Here is a 13,072-nt window from a genome sequence, read left to right as displayed (position 1 = left end):
CCAGCAGAAGGTTGATTTTCTTTTATGGTGGTTCGAGTTCTATAGTTTCCACATCAGAGTGTTGCTCTTTTAAGACTTCTGAAAGCATGCTCCACACCTTGTCCTTCTCAGATTATGGAAGGCACTTCAGATTCTTACACCTTGGGTCGAGTGCCATAGCTATCTTTAGAAATCTCACATTTGAACCTCATTTGTGTTTTGTCAGATCTGCAGTGAAAGTGTTCTTAAATCGAACAACGTGCTGAGTCAGCATCCGAGACTGCTATAACATTAAATATATGGTAGAATGCAGGTAAAATCACAGAGCAGGAGACATACAATTCTCCCCCAAGGAGTTCAGTCACAAATTTCATTAAATGTTTTAAATGATTGTCTTCTGCATGGACGCGTGTCCTCTGGAATGGCTGAAGCAGCACACAAATGTTCAGCATATCTGGCACGTAAATACCTTGCAACACTGGCTACAAAAGTGCCATGTGAACATCTGTTCTCACTTTCAGGTGACATTGTAAATAAGAAGCAGACAGAATTATCTCCCGTCAATGTAAGCAAACTTGTTTGTCTTAACAACTGGCTGAACAAGAAGTAGGACTGAGTGGACTGAGTAGGCGCTGAAGTTTTACATTGTTGGTTTTGAGTGCAGTTATGTTAAAAAAAAAAATCAACATTTGTAAGTTGCACTTTCACGATAAAGAGAGTGCACTACAGTACTTGTATGAGGTGAATTGAGAAATACTATTTCTATTTTCTTCTTTTCAGTCCAAATATTTGTAATAGAAAGTGAGCACTGTACACTTTGTATTCTGTTGTAATTGAAATCAGTATATTTGCCAATATAGAAAAAAATCCAAAAATATTTGATAAATTGAAATTGGTATTCTATTGTTGTTTAACAGTGCGATTAAAACTGCAATTAATCACGATTAATTTTTTTAATTGAGTTAGTTTTGTTTTGAGTTAATCACTTCAGTTAACTGCGATTAATTGACAGCCCTAGTAAAAAGTGGTCAAATAACTTAAGCTTTCATTTAAAACAATGTTTTTAGCTCCTCTGGTTGCAAAGAGAACACTGAATAGAGGCAGTAATTTGGGTTATTGAATTGATTGCATTGGGAAATACTCAGTTTATTGAATGTTACTTTTTCAGTAAGGAAGTATGCATAATACTACTTGGATTTTTATAAACAACTTAAATGAGCAAATGCGTATGCACTGAATATAAATGTCTATTTTGGTCATATGGAAAAATGAATGTTATAAAACATATATTGCACATGTGCATGTGTTCCTTTTTATTTATCTGTGTGTGTGTGTATGTGTGTAGATAGATACAGATAGATATAAAATACGTATCTATAGATATAATCTGGGAAAACTGCCATTGACTTCAGTGAAACCAAGATTTCACCCTTAGTCTGTTAGATTTAGTCCAGTGGTGGGCAACCTGTGGCTCACGGCCGTACACAGCCTGTCAGGGTAATCCGCTGGTGGGCCGCCAGTTTGTTTACATTTGCACAGCTGCCCACAGCTCCCAGTGGCCGTGGTTCGCTGTTCCCGGCCAATGGGAACTGCGGGAAGTGGCGCGGGCTGCAGGGACGTGCTGGCCGCCACTTCCTGCAGCTCCCATTGGCTGGGAACCACTGGGAGCTGCGGGCGGCGGTGAAAATGTAAACAAACTGTCTGGCGGCCCACCAGCGGATTACCCTGACGGGCCACAGGTTGTCCACCACTGATTTAGTCTATTAAAATCAGTGGTTTTGTACAATTAGGAAGACTGTTGGAGATTGTGTTTCTGCTCTTCTATAGAAATAAGTTTCAGTACTCAATAGATTTCATTTTGGATTGAAGATTTTTTTGGTTAGAGTTTACTTCTGGAAAGGCAAGACTGCCACACTAAAAAGATACACATCCTAAGACTTAATTTATTTTTAAGTAATATTGACCTGTTGGGGTTTTGTTTGGTTTTCCTTAGGACTCTAGTAGTTCATGGATTTACTCTTGGTGAAAAAGGAGAGAAGATGTCTAAATCTATTGGCAACGTGGTTGATCCTGACGTAGTAATCAATGGAGGCCAAGTAAGAAACGATACACATTGTGTCATGGCATTTCTAGTTACATTTTTTCGTGACCAAGAATTGCAGTCATGTTGTGTAACATTTCCCTGTGCAACTGCTTTATGGCAGAATATTGGGACAGCTGCTGTATAATAAAGTTGGATATACTGAACTCCGTTGAGCTGAAATTAAAACCTTGAATTGTTTCTCAACTTTGAAGTGTTCAAGATGCAATACATTTAAGATTAATTCTATTGAATATGACTATTCTGTGGTGATAGGGAATGGAGAGGGGCTGTAACAATTATATTGAAGATACAGTTCAGTTCTAAGCTCTTGAGAGATGTTGCTCTAATTTTTATTTTATTTTTTAAAGAAGCTGAATTGGATGTGTACTGCAGAGAGATGTCTTTGCAGTACAACAGTCATGGCATCATTTGCATACTAATAGGCATGTAGCATGAGGCCATTGACTGGGCTTCTTGATCTGGAAACTTTTAGTTTCATTCTACATTCAGAGAAGTTATACTGAAAATAAATCCTCTGAAACCGAGTTTTGCTAGTCCTTGCTTTTACTGGTGATCCTTTTTGGGGGTCTCTTTAGAATTATGTGAAACTTTGGCATAGAATAACAGATCCTTGGTAGGCTTTCCTGACATGATTTGATAAACACTTTTCTCTTTTTGTGTCAAAAAATCAAGGGGGGGGGGGGGGGGGAAATGATCTTCCAACTTCAAAGAGAATGTGGTATAGAGTCTGAAGCTAAAAATGATTTAAAGGCATTCATGTTTATACCGTATCTTCTGTTTTATTAGTTAAAACCATGCCATTTTTCTAGACATCAAATATATTGGAGTAATCCATACAGCGGGTGGCGGTGGGGAGTTGTTCTTTGAGGTGTGCTCAGGATAGAGCCACAAAGTAATCGTTTTCTAACTAGATATCAAATTGGTTGGGAAGCAAGTGAATTAATGTGGCTTTCTAAATAATGTAATACAGTCAAGCTGCTCTTCAGCTATTTATTAGGTTGTGTGGTGATTGATAGGCACTTCCTTATACTGAAGAAAGGAAATAATTAAAATCACAGTACAGCTGTGACGCTAGCTTTAAGTCTGGGACCCTTTCTTGCTCCATGGGTGACCTGCTGGAGGGGCATGGCTAGCGATGTTTGCGGTGGTGCCATCAGGGGCAGGGGATTCAGCACATAAGCAAGAGGAGAGTTTGAGCCCCATCTCTGTTAAATTAATTTTTAGAAAAACCTTTCTACACTTGTGTACTGGTTCTCTGTTCACCCTGATTGTCAGATGGTATGGGGAGGGAAGAGAAAATTTGTCTCTTTCACTACCCACTCCAAATGCTAAGATGGGGGGGGTTAGATGGGGTGATACACCCCACTCAGTATGATTCCAGAAGGAGGAGGCCTGGATTAGCTGCTGCTGAAGCTAGCTCTGTGCCTCCAATAGATTTTGTAAGGAGAGGTAGAGGGAGGCTGTAACTGCTGTGAGCTTGTATTACAGTACTGCTATATCAACAGATCTAGTAAAAACAAAGGATGGGTATCTAAATTCAAGAGTGTACATTTTAGTTAGAATTATTTGTAGACAGATTTTTTGGGCACAAATACAAACATGATGATGATGTCCCTGGAATCTTACTGCATTGGTTTTAAAATGTGTGTGCAGTCTCTTAAATTGCAAATAAGCAGCATTGAAAAGAGCTTTTGCGTTTTTGTCGATGAACAGGACTACATTAAGGAGCCTCCGTATGGTGCTGATGTCCTTCGCTGGTGGGTGGCAGAATCAAATGTTTTTACTGAGGTGCTGATTGGACCAGCTGTACTTAGTGCTGCAAAAGACGATATAAACAAGGTGAGAAGTGAATATAATGCATTTGATTTTAAGAGAACACATCCTCTTCACCTTTGGTTTTATATTTACAGAGTAGAATTCATTGTGAAACCAAAGATGACCGCTGACTTTGAAATTTGTCGCAATGGAGTGCATTTGACCTTTTCTTTTAGCTGAAAATGAAAGGTGTTTTTTCACAAGCACATAATTATTATTGCTCTCTTTTGTGATGTGCTGGTCAAGTAGTAATATATTTTAGGGAAAATAAAAATGTGTTCTTTAGCTTGCCTGCCTTTAGCTACTGTTGTTTGTATATAACCTGTTTATTCACAACTCTTCTGTTCTGATTCTTGTGGTACAGATACTGTATTTTGTAATGATTTGGAGTCATCAATTAGAAAAATGGTTGAGCTTTTAATTTTATTTAAATTTAAATTGACAGAATGGAAATCTCTCGTGTGTCTTGTTTATTCTTCATTCTGATGAAACAGTTTCATTTAACACTTCTGAATGGTTTATTGCTAGCTTCGGAATACGCTACGCTTTATGTTGGGAAACATGGCTGACTTCAATCCTGAAACTGACTCCATCCCCAGTTCAGAGATGTATGTAATAGACCAGTACATGCTACACTTACTACAGGATTATGCTAAGAAGGTGAGGGTGAATTATGTTAATCTACTGTGTACTTTGTTATACAAGGTGGGTTGTTAGTGATTAATTTAAATTGGGAATATCATGTCTCTGGGGAAAATGCTTCTAAGTGTGTTTGCATTATTTTGAAGAGAAAAATTTAAACAGTGAGCTTTTCTAATAATGGAGCAAAATGAAGATCTACCTTAAATTTGTGATAAGGAAATAACTGTGAAGCATACTGTGTATAAAACTGAATGCTTTCCATTATAAATGCCAATTTTTGACAAGAAGAAAACTCACTCTAGACTGCACTTGGCATGCATCTGTATTATACAGTACACCGAGATAGCTCGTAAAAATGTTTTCATTGTATGTATGTAGAAGAGCTTTAATCTTCATGTAGCCATATAGTCTATTTTGAAAAACTAAAGGGTAAATTTGCTCTCTGACACATGCATGCAACTTCCACTAAAGTCAATGAGAGTAAAGGCTATGTATCTGAGGGCAGAATGGGACCCTTCAGGTGATCGCTAATGGGGCCTGCCTCTCTTCTGGGCAACTTATGGCTTTTTGAAAGGTTTAAAATATAAGTCCTAAATGCTCATGTTAAACTTAGCTTTATTTGAACCTACCGTCAGAGGCTTCAAATTGGTCCAATTAGAGGCGGGTATACAGCCACCTCTAATACTTTTTTTGGTCAATATATTTGAGTGCAATTGAGAGCACTTTTAGCGTATGTGACCTGTGTAGCTAACATTTCCTCTTGACGCTCCAGATGCTGTGTTTATGTTCAAGATTGGAATAGTTATCGCAGAATCACTTGGCTTTCAGTCACCTAGGAAATTTGGAGGTTATGAAATGTTCACTTTATAAATATGAATCAAATACAAGTTTTTTTGTTCAAAATCTTGAGACAAATTGGTTAGATGTTTTTTATTTTAATTAGCAAAGATGCTTCAGCAATGTACAAGTGGTGAGAGGGTGGACATACCTTCGCAGAGCTGGTTAGATGAACCAGGCTGAATTTCAGCAAGTTCAGGACCTAGCTTACCAAACACATCTAGGATAATTGAGCCAGAAATGCATTCTACAGACTCGAGTTATGAAAGAAATCAGAATATCTCCTAAAACCTGCTAAGCAGAGAAGGGAGTACTGGAAATACCTGGTAGTTGCTATACCTAGCTTGCTTTTTGGATTTCTCTTCCCTTAATCTTTTTTACCAGATATACTAGTATGGAAACAGGATTTCTTCAGATCTTATTTCTCTTTGCCATCCCTTAGAGAGGGATGTTTGATTCTGTGTTTTGGAATGATTTCTCTATTCCCGTTGTCGCAAACTCAGTGTCTAATTCATATGAAAGATGAATTATCAGGCTTTTTCCTCAGAAGAGCCCAGAAAGATGCTCTCCCAGGCTCCTTACCTTTCTCATACTCCGCACTTTCCTCTACTTTCTTCAAAAGAGAATGTTCCCAGGCTTATCGTGACCTGCATTTCTGTCCAGTGTGATAGTAATTGAATGTGCTGCTGTCATCTCTCTCCTCGCTCTGTTCCCCAGGTTACAGAAGCGTACAAGGAATACGATTATGGCAAAGTTATTCGTTTGTTGCAAGCATTCCACACGAGAGATTTGTCCAACTTTTACTTCAGCATAATCAAAGACAGGTAGGCATTCATTCCTGCCTTCACTAAGGCAACTCCTTGCTTTTTATTATGTTTTTAAGGGACCTGGTTTGAGACTGGCTGCGGAACTCTCATAAGGAGATAATATAAATAGTGACTGAAGTACATCTCCTTCCCATGCTACCCTGAAAACAAATGCTTGTGGCAAAATAGAATTTATTTTTAATGAATTTTGGTTAGCAGCTAGAGGGTGATTTATAGTATCCAGTAGTATTGAACCCATCTTCTTAAGATCTGTATTTCAGCAATTCCTGTTTTCTTTCAAACGTAACTGGAAGGAATACCAGATAGTATAGATTTAGCCCCAATAGGCCTTTTGTGTTACTGGCTCTTAATTGAATTGCTTAGTTTTTCTAGAGGGGATACACATCTCATTCTTTGCTAATACTCTCGTTAACTGGAGAACTTACAGGTTCAGAAGTAGACTTAACAGGCTTTGTAAAGAAAGCTGTTGGGGTGCAAGCTGGTATTTATTATGCAAGAACTAGAAGGTCATAGATTTTCCAGTAGAAGCTTTTGCTACCTCTGTCCCAAGTTTTTCAGGACAGAGTTTCACATTTCCTGATTCTTCGTCTCAAATTTCTCCAATAAAAAATTTCCTTTAAGGGATGAGTTTTGCTTTCTTCAGTACCTTTTACGCCAGTCTAGAGGCTGGGTGTGGGTCTTTTCTGCTGGGGACCCAAAACACTGAAGCTTTCTGCCAGGTATCATCCCTCCTACACAAGGAACTTTTGGCTTACTAAAGCCAGTTAAAAATACAAAGCAGTCACATGAAACCTCTTTAAACAATGATGTGAAACCCATAACTGTGGTAAAGGCAGAACACAGTGTAATCTACATACAGATTTTGAAAAACAAATGATGGCTTAAAGTTAGGCCCTTAAGTCTATATTGAAACACCTAAATAAGACTGATTTTAGTGCAAATCTTTTATCTGGCTGAACGCTCTCTCTCCTTACTGAAAGCAACTTCACAAACTCTCCCCTCTTGTGAATCACAGGCTTTACTGTGAAGAAGAAAAAGATCCTAAACGTCGTTCATGTCAAACAGCCTTAGCCAAGGCTTTGGATGTAGTGGTGCGATCGTTTGCACCAATCCTTCCTCACCTGGCAGAGGAGGTTTTCCAGGACCTCCCATACAAGAAAGGTAAGGCAGGTGTAACTCCATCCCAAAAACCAGACGCTAACATTTCAGAGAACTTGTACTAGAGCAGTAACTATGGACAACAATTTGCATTTGTTTAAAAACCTGTATTTTTTTAACTTGACAATCAAAAGGTCGTTGTCATCCTTTGTTTAGATCAAATAAAAATAAGTAAAGAAATCAGCTGCAGAACAGTTTTATGGAAAGGGAGCAGTAGACAGCACAAACTCCAATGCATTGAACATTTTTATTTCAAGAGTCAGAGAGTGTTTTCCGTTCTGGCTGGATTAACACAAGCTCCCTGTGGAAGAAACCTGGCCTAGAGGAAGTGGTGGAGGCTGTATGTGCGATGAGAGACTCTTTCCTTGGATCCATTGCTGGCAAGAATGCTTTGGAGTATGAAGTCGTCATTGTAATTGACCCGGGGCTGCTCTTTGAGTTAATGGAGGTAAAAACAAAAAACACCCACCCACCCACCCCACCTGTTAACATTCTAGAAAAAATAACTTGAGCACTTAGGGCTAGATCTCTGTAGGTGACTTGGAGTCAGGGTTACAGTGCTTAACAATGAGGTGTCCTGAGGTCTAGTGGAATCCACAGCCCCACATCAGGAGCCCAGTGCTCTATTCAATGCACGGGGAGAGTTAGGTGGCTTAGAAGACAACAAGACTAAGCTAGCCTTCGGAAATACTGAGGAGCCCTGCCCTGAGCCCTGCCCTCAAAGGGAGTTAGATGCCAATCACCACTTGGGATTCACAGTTGGTAGCCCTCTCCTGGAGTTAGGCACCTGTGTCAGGTCAACCCTTTCTAGCAAAAAGTGGAGACCGGTGCCTGCATTCCCTCCCTGGTTAGTGCATTCCCCGAGGATGGGATGGGATACCTGGGTTCAAATCTTCCCTCTGCCTTGGAGTAGTGACGTGAACCCAAGTCTCCCATCTCTCAAGTGAGTGCTCTAATAGCTAGGCTATAACATCCTTTTGCCTCACCCAGTGAATATTCCGGTATTTCACACAAAGTGGAAGAGATTGAGACCCTCTCATGCTCCCCTCTAGCTTGGTGGTGAGAGCACTTGCCTGGCACAGGGTGACCTCCTGTTTTGTGCAGGGCCTGATCTGGTAGGCAGCGTCGGAGTTCCTTCTGGATTGGGCCCTGCAGGTACTAGGTCGGGGGACAGCTAGGTTGAGGATCTCTCTAGGACTCAGGTGCCAAATGGCTCCACAGCATCAGAACATAAGCAGCTTTGTGCATGCTACTGACAAGCTTAGGTGGCAGCCAACTGGGAGTTTTGATCTAAGTTTTGGGCTTAGGTGCCTAAATCCCTGGATCTAGTCCTTAGCAGTCATCTTCTGAAAAATGCTGCAAACACTGACAATGTTCCGCTTAGCTAATCCACGTGATTCCAGAGCCAGGGTCAGAATGTGAAAGGGCTTTTTTCTGTTTTGAAAACAGAGACAGGGTCCAGACTTCCTGATATCTTAAATGATTAGGGTTTGATGCAGGTTTCTGTAGTGGGTTGCAGTTCAGTACTGGATGTGGGACTGACACAGAAGGAATAGACAAGGGAATTTGGACACTTTGGTTTCTTGGTCCTCTGTTCAAACCAGGTCCTCTAAATGACTGAAGTTAATGCCAAGCCTACAGGAAATAAGTTGGTAGTTGTTTCAGTCCAGTTGCTAATGAATGTGTCCCTAAGAGAAACTACTACCATGTCAAACTCTGATCCTTTAAAATGCAAGGGATTGACTTGTGCTAAGGCCTGAGGCATTTAAGGAAGGTGTATGCTGAAGTTTGAAATTATACGGGTGAGACATCTTTCCAGTGTTGTCAATCATTCTGTAACCTTGTTTTATGCCCCTGACAGCAGGAGCTGCGAGGTCAGAGTATAGTTGTCATACTGCTGGCAGTAGGACGTACTCCAGCAACTGGAGATGTGGCTCAGACAAAAGCTCTTGCTAGCAACATTTGTTGAAATGTCCGGCAGCCAAGTGCACAACTTTAGCCTTTGCCAGCATGAGGGCTGGACTTGAATCGGCAGCTTGCAGACACCCATAAGAATGTGTGCAAACCCCATGCTGCATGTAAGGTGTATTTATTGCAAAAGTTTAAGCTATTTAAGTTCAGAAAGCAAACTGTTCTTTCCAGACACTGCAGTCTGAGGAGTCTTCCAGCGTATCACAGCTAAATGAAATCATGATGGCTTCACAGACAACTTTACTGTCCGAACTACCTATAGAAATGGCCACAGATGAAAACATCATTAAAGGGACCTTTCTGATTAACTTAGAAGGTAAGAAAAGGGGACTAACAGAACTAATCAATGCCTGCTTCTATCCAGCAAACATGGCTCTCTCTTAGATAAGTTTAATCTATTACCAAGAGCTGATGCTGAGCAGGATCAGCCCCTTTCTGTGTACTACAGTTTTTCTTGGTCTCTTACTTGCATTTAGGACATTGGTCAAAGGTGGTTCTTGGAATTTAGCTTTCCTTTATAAAAAGGAATAGAAAAATTAACCCCCCTAAATACAGTTAGAGGGAGGCTGCAGTGTTAGCTGGGTTTTCAATGCTGACTATACTCTATACAGTAAAATTTTCTTTGACAGGTGGTGATATTCATGAAGAGTCATCTTATAAAGTTATAGTCCTACCAGCTGCTAAAGCAAAATGCCTTCGTTGTAGGAAGTACACTGCTGATTCTCCACTCTCACTATGCCCACGCTGCACAGAAGTCATTGCTGGAAAATGAAGTGAGCTGGACAATTATTTTGTAGATATTTCCACTTAGACTATAAAATATATAAATATAAAAGACGATAAACTCAATGTTTCATTAACCAAATGGAACCCCTGAGCTAGGAAAGTAACTGCAGAGTTAAAGAAAACTCAGTATATGCTGAAGAAAGCTGTAGCAGTTCATGGCCAATGCATTTTATGCCTTAATCTGAGCAGAACTACAATAGTGGAAAAACCTTTAAAAATGCCTGTTTATATCAACTTTACGCTTAATAAAAGCTGTTCTTCAAAGCAGTGTCCTGTTCCTTGAACACAGACTAGTACTACAGGTGGGTCCCAAAATTTAACGTGGTCTAAGGTAAGTAGAGTCCTTTCTCAAACCAGATGCAACTTCTCTTGCTGGCTATTGTAAAGAAGGGATCAACTACTAAAATGGCAGGGTATTGCCTAGCGCTAAATTATATTAGTAGCTACAGATAGTGCAGTCTAAATTACTTTAGTGGTGTAAACTGACTTTGTGAAGTTGCATAGTTCAGCTAAACCATTTCTGTATGCTGGAGTAACTGGTAAGGAAAAACATTTAACTATACATCATAATTCAGGTCTGCATGCCTACAGAAGGAAAAAACTAGAATCAAATCCCAAGTTTATTTAATTTACACAAATCCACAGCAAGTGACACAAAATAGCAGTATATACATAATCTTATTACTTACAGTACATTACAGGTTTGGGGTAAAGTGTTTCACAACCTCTTAGGCCTTGATTCTCAATTACACTAAGTTCCTTCATGCTGCTCTGGGAGTGTGAAGGGATTTAATGTAAACAAGAAACAACTCAAAATGGGTTAGCTAGAGCAGGTTTCATGACAGATTGTAGGTTCTCAAACATCCATTAATTTCTTCAGAGGGTTAAAATGCTGTCTCTAGACAAGGCATCATATAGTAAGGCCTAGAGTAGCCTTAGAGGAAACTGTCCTACAGTCTTAACCTAGAACATCTCAGACAGCTATGTGTCTCTTACCAGTATTTAACTTGTCAATGTTATGAAACATAATATTGAATCAGTCTATAAAGTTGGCAGGTACTGGCCATTATTTGCTTTCACTAGCACAATGCCTTTCATTGTAACCATAATCTCATACAACAATACGTGTAAATGAATTTTAGCTACATTCTTTAGAATGCCATGTTTTTTCCATAATAACTGATACAGGCTCAAGCCAGGAATTTATGAGAATCACTCTTCCAGTCCTGATGTTCATAGAAAACACGTATATCAGAGTACAACAGGGATACTCAGCTGCTGGAAGTTAAGAATGGTGGTCTGCTTCTGATGGCTTGAAAAATACCACCCAAAACTTAGGGATTCTGGCTACATAATACAGATATCCTGTGGCACTGTACTATGAAGAACACACAAGGTTTTGTAAAACTCAGCTATTCTGTATTACAGATCTTCAACACAGTGGGCAATAAAGCATGCTAACATCTTATACTTTAATTGGTCTGTGTAGACCCTGCTGGTGCACACTAGAAGTTCCCTAGCACACTTATACATTAAAATAGCATTCTGTTAAACACATTAGTGAGCTTTAGAAATCACACCCCAGAGGGTGCATTATCCCATGGTGTAGTTCTACTCACCAGAGAGAGAGTGTTCTAAATAACTCATTTAAGGAACTGAAGTATTAAGACCAGGAGCTTGATCCTGCAGTCCTAACTTCATCAGGATTTCCATAACAGCTGCAGTAGGAAATTTACACTCCACTCTTGTTTGGGTGAGGCCTTAAGTGATGTTTGTTTCTACTTTGATGGTCTTAAGAGTATTCTTCCCCAATAGTTGAACTTTGATGGGTGGATTCCTCTTTCTAATTTTATCTACTCCACTCATTGTTATACTGCGGTTACAGGAAGTGAGCTGCTCCTCTGAAGTACTACCACTAGGGGCCCTTCAGAATGTAACTCTCTTTTATGGAAGTAAAAAGAGACCATTTTTATTTCAGAAAAACATGATAGCCTGAAATTTTTCCTTACATGAAACAGATTTATGGAACTGACTGTTGTCCAATAACCAAGCATATTTGCAAAATACATTTAATGGTTTTTCAGAGTATGAAATATAGAATCTCACATGTTAGGGTAAGAATATAATTTGTAAATAAGTGGAATAAAACTGCTGTTAGATATAACCATCTATCTAAGCTAGAGCACAAGTGCTTGAGTTAGAAATAAATAGTGGAGCACTTGAGTTATTGACAAATGTACAAAGATTACTAGCTCCTAGTATGTAAGCCCCATGAATGTTTCCCTTCACAAAGGTTAGCCTCAGTGTGTAAAATCATGCCCTACCTCCTCTTACAGCAGACGTGTTTAAAGCTAGTACGTAAATTGTCATGAAGAGATTGCTTCTACAGCCTCTATCAGATTCAAGGCAAGGCTATATTGCCCATGGTTTTCCGGTAAGTGCTCTATTACTTTGTTTACTAGTTTCGCTGTTGTTGCAATGGGCACTTCGAGATTTTGAAGATCGTGGGGGTCCTGCAAAAGGATTTTTAAAAAGCGTTAAGAGCAGTGGTAGGAAGGAAAGGCTACAAGACACCATGATATTCCTTTTGCTACAATGAAGTTTGCTTGTAATTGTGTTCCTGATCTTATCTCTAGATCAGGGATCATTAACTTTTGACTCGTGGCCCACCAGGGTAAGGCCCCTGGCGGGCCAGGCTAGTTTGTTTACCTGCTGCATCTGCAGGTTCAGCTGATAGCAGTTCCACCTGGCACAGGCCAAGGGATGTGCTGGCCGCTGCTTCCCGCAGCCCCCATTGGCCTGGAGTGGCGGACCATGGCCAGTGAGAGCTGCGGACACAGCCAGTAAACAAATCTGCCTGGCCTGCCAGAGGCTGCTGATCCCCACTCTAGATCATAGCAGAGTTAAGTAAGCCTAGTACTAGGTTGAAGTCAACAAAGCTATTCTTGTATCA

The 13,072-nt window shown here is 39.9% G+C and overlaps 2 protein-coding genes across 7 annotated transcripts in view; one reads left to right on the top strand and one right to left on the bottom strand.

The window, feature by feature from the left end:
• The window catches only part of IARS2 (isoleucyl-tRNA synthetase 2, mitochondrial), a 52,523-nt gene extending 42,140 nt beyond the window's left edge, over positions 1–10,383 (top strand). The window contains exons 16-23 of the mRNA XM_048843228.2: positions 1,973–2,075; positions 3,797–3,922; positions 4,427–4,558; positions 6,095–6,201; positions 7,220–7,365; positions 7,620–7,810; positions 9,505–9,649; positions 9,963–10,383. Coding sequence (XP_048699185.1) covers positions 1,973–2,075; positions 3,797–3,922; positions 4,427–4,558; positions 6,095–6,201; positions 7,220–7,365; positions 7,620–7,810; positions 9,505–9,649; positions 9,963–10,105 — 1,093 coding nt within the window. The 3' untranslated portion in view covers positions 10,106–10,383. The remainder of the gene's footprint in view (positions 1–1,972; positions 2,076–3,796; positions 3,923–4,426; positions 4,559–6,094; positions 6,202–7,219; positions 7,366–7,619; positions 7,811–9,504; positions 9,650–9,962) is intronic.
• Positions 10,384–10,721: 338 nt separating this feature from the next.
• Positions 10,722–13,072, bottom strand: part of RAB3GAP2 (RAB3 GTPase activating non-catalytic protein subunit 2) — a 71,615-nt gene continuing 69,264 nt past the window's right edge. For all 6 annotated transcript variants that reach the window (XM_048843223.2, XM_048843224.2, XM_048843226.2 and 3 more), the window contains one exon: positions 10,722–12,632. In XM_048843223.2, the coding sequence (XP_048699180.2) occupies positions 12,486–12,632 (147 nt within the window). In that variant the 3' untranslated portion in view covers positions 10,722–12,485. The remainder of the gene's footprint in view (positions 12,633–13,072) is intronic.

This window comes from Caretta caretta, chromosome 3 (assembly GCF_965140235.1).
Source record: "Caretta caretta isolate rCarCar2 chromosome 3, rCarCar1.hap1, whole genome shotgun sequence".
NCBI classification, from domain to species: Eukaryota; Metazoa; Chordata; order Testudines; family Cheloniidae; genus Caretta; species Caretta caretta.
Note: the sequence above shows the minus strand (reverse complement) of the source record. Positions and strands in the feature narration are given on the sequence as shown.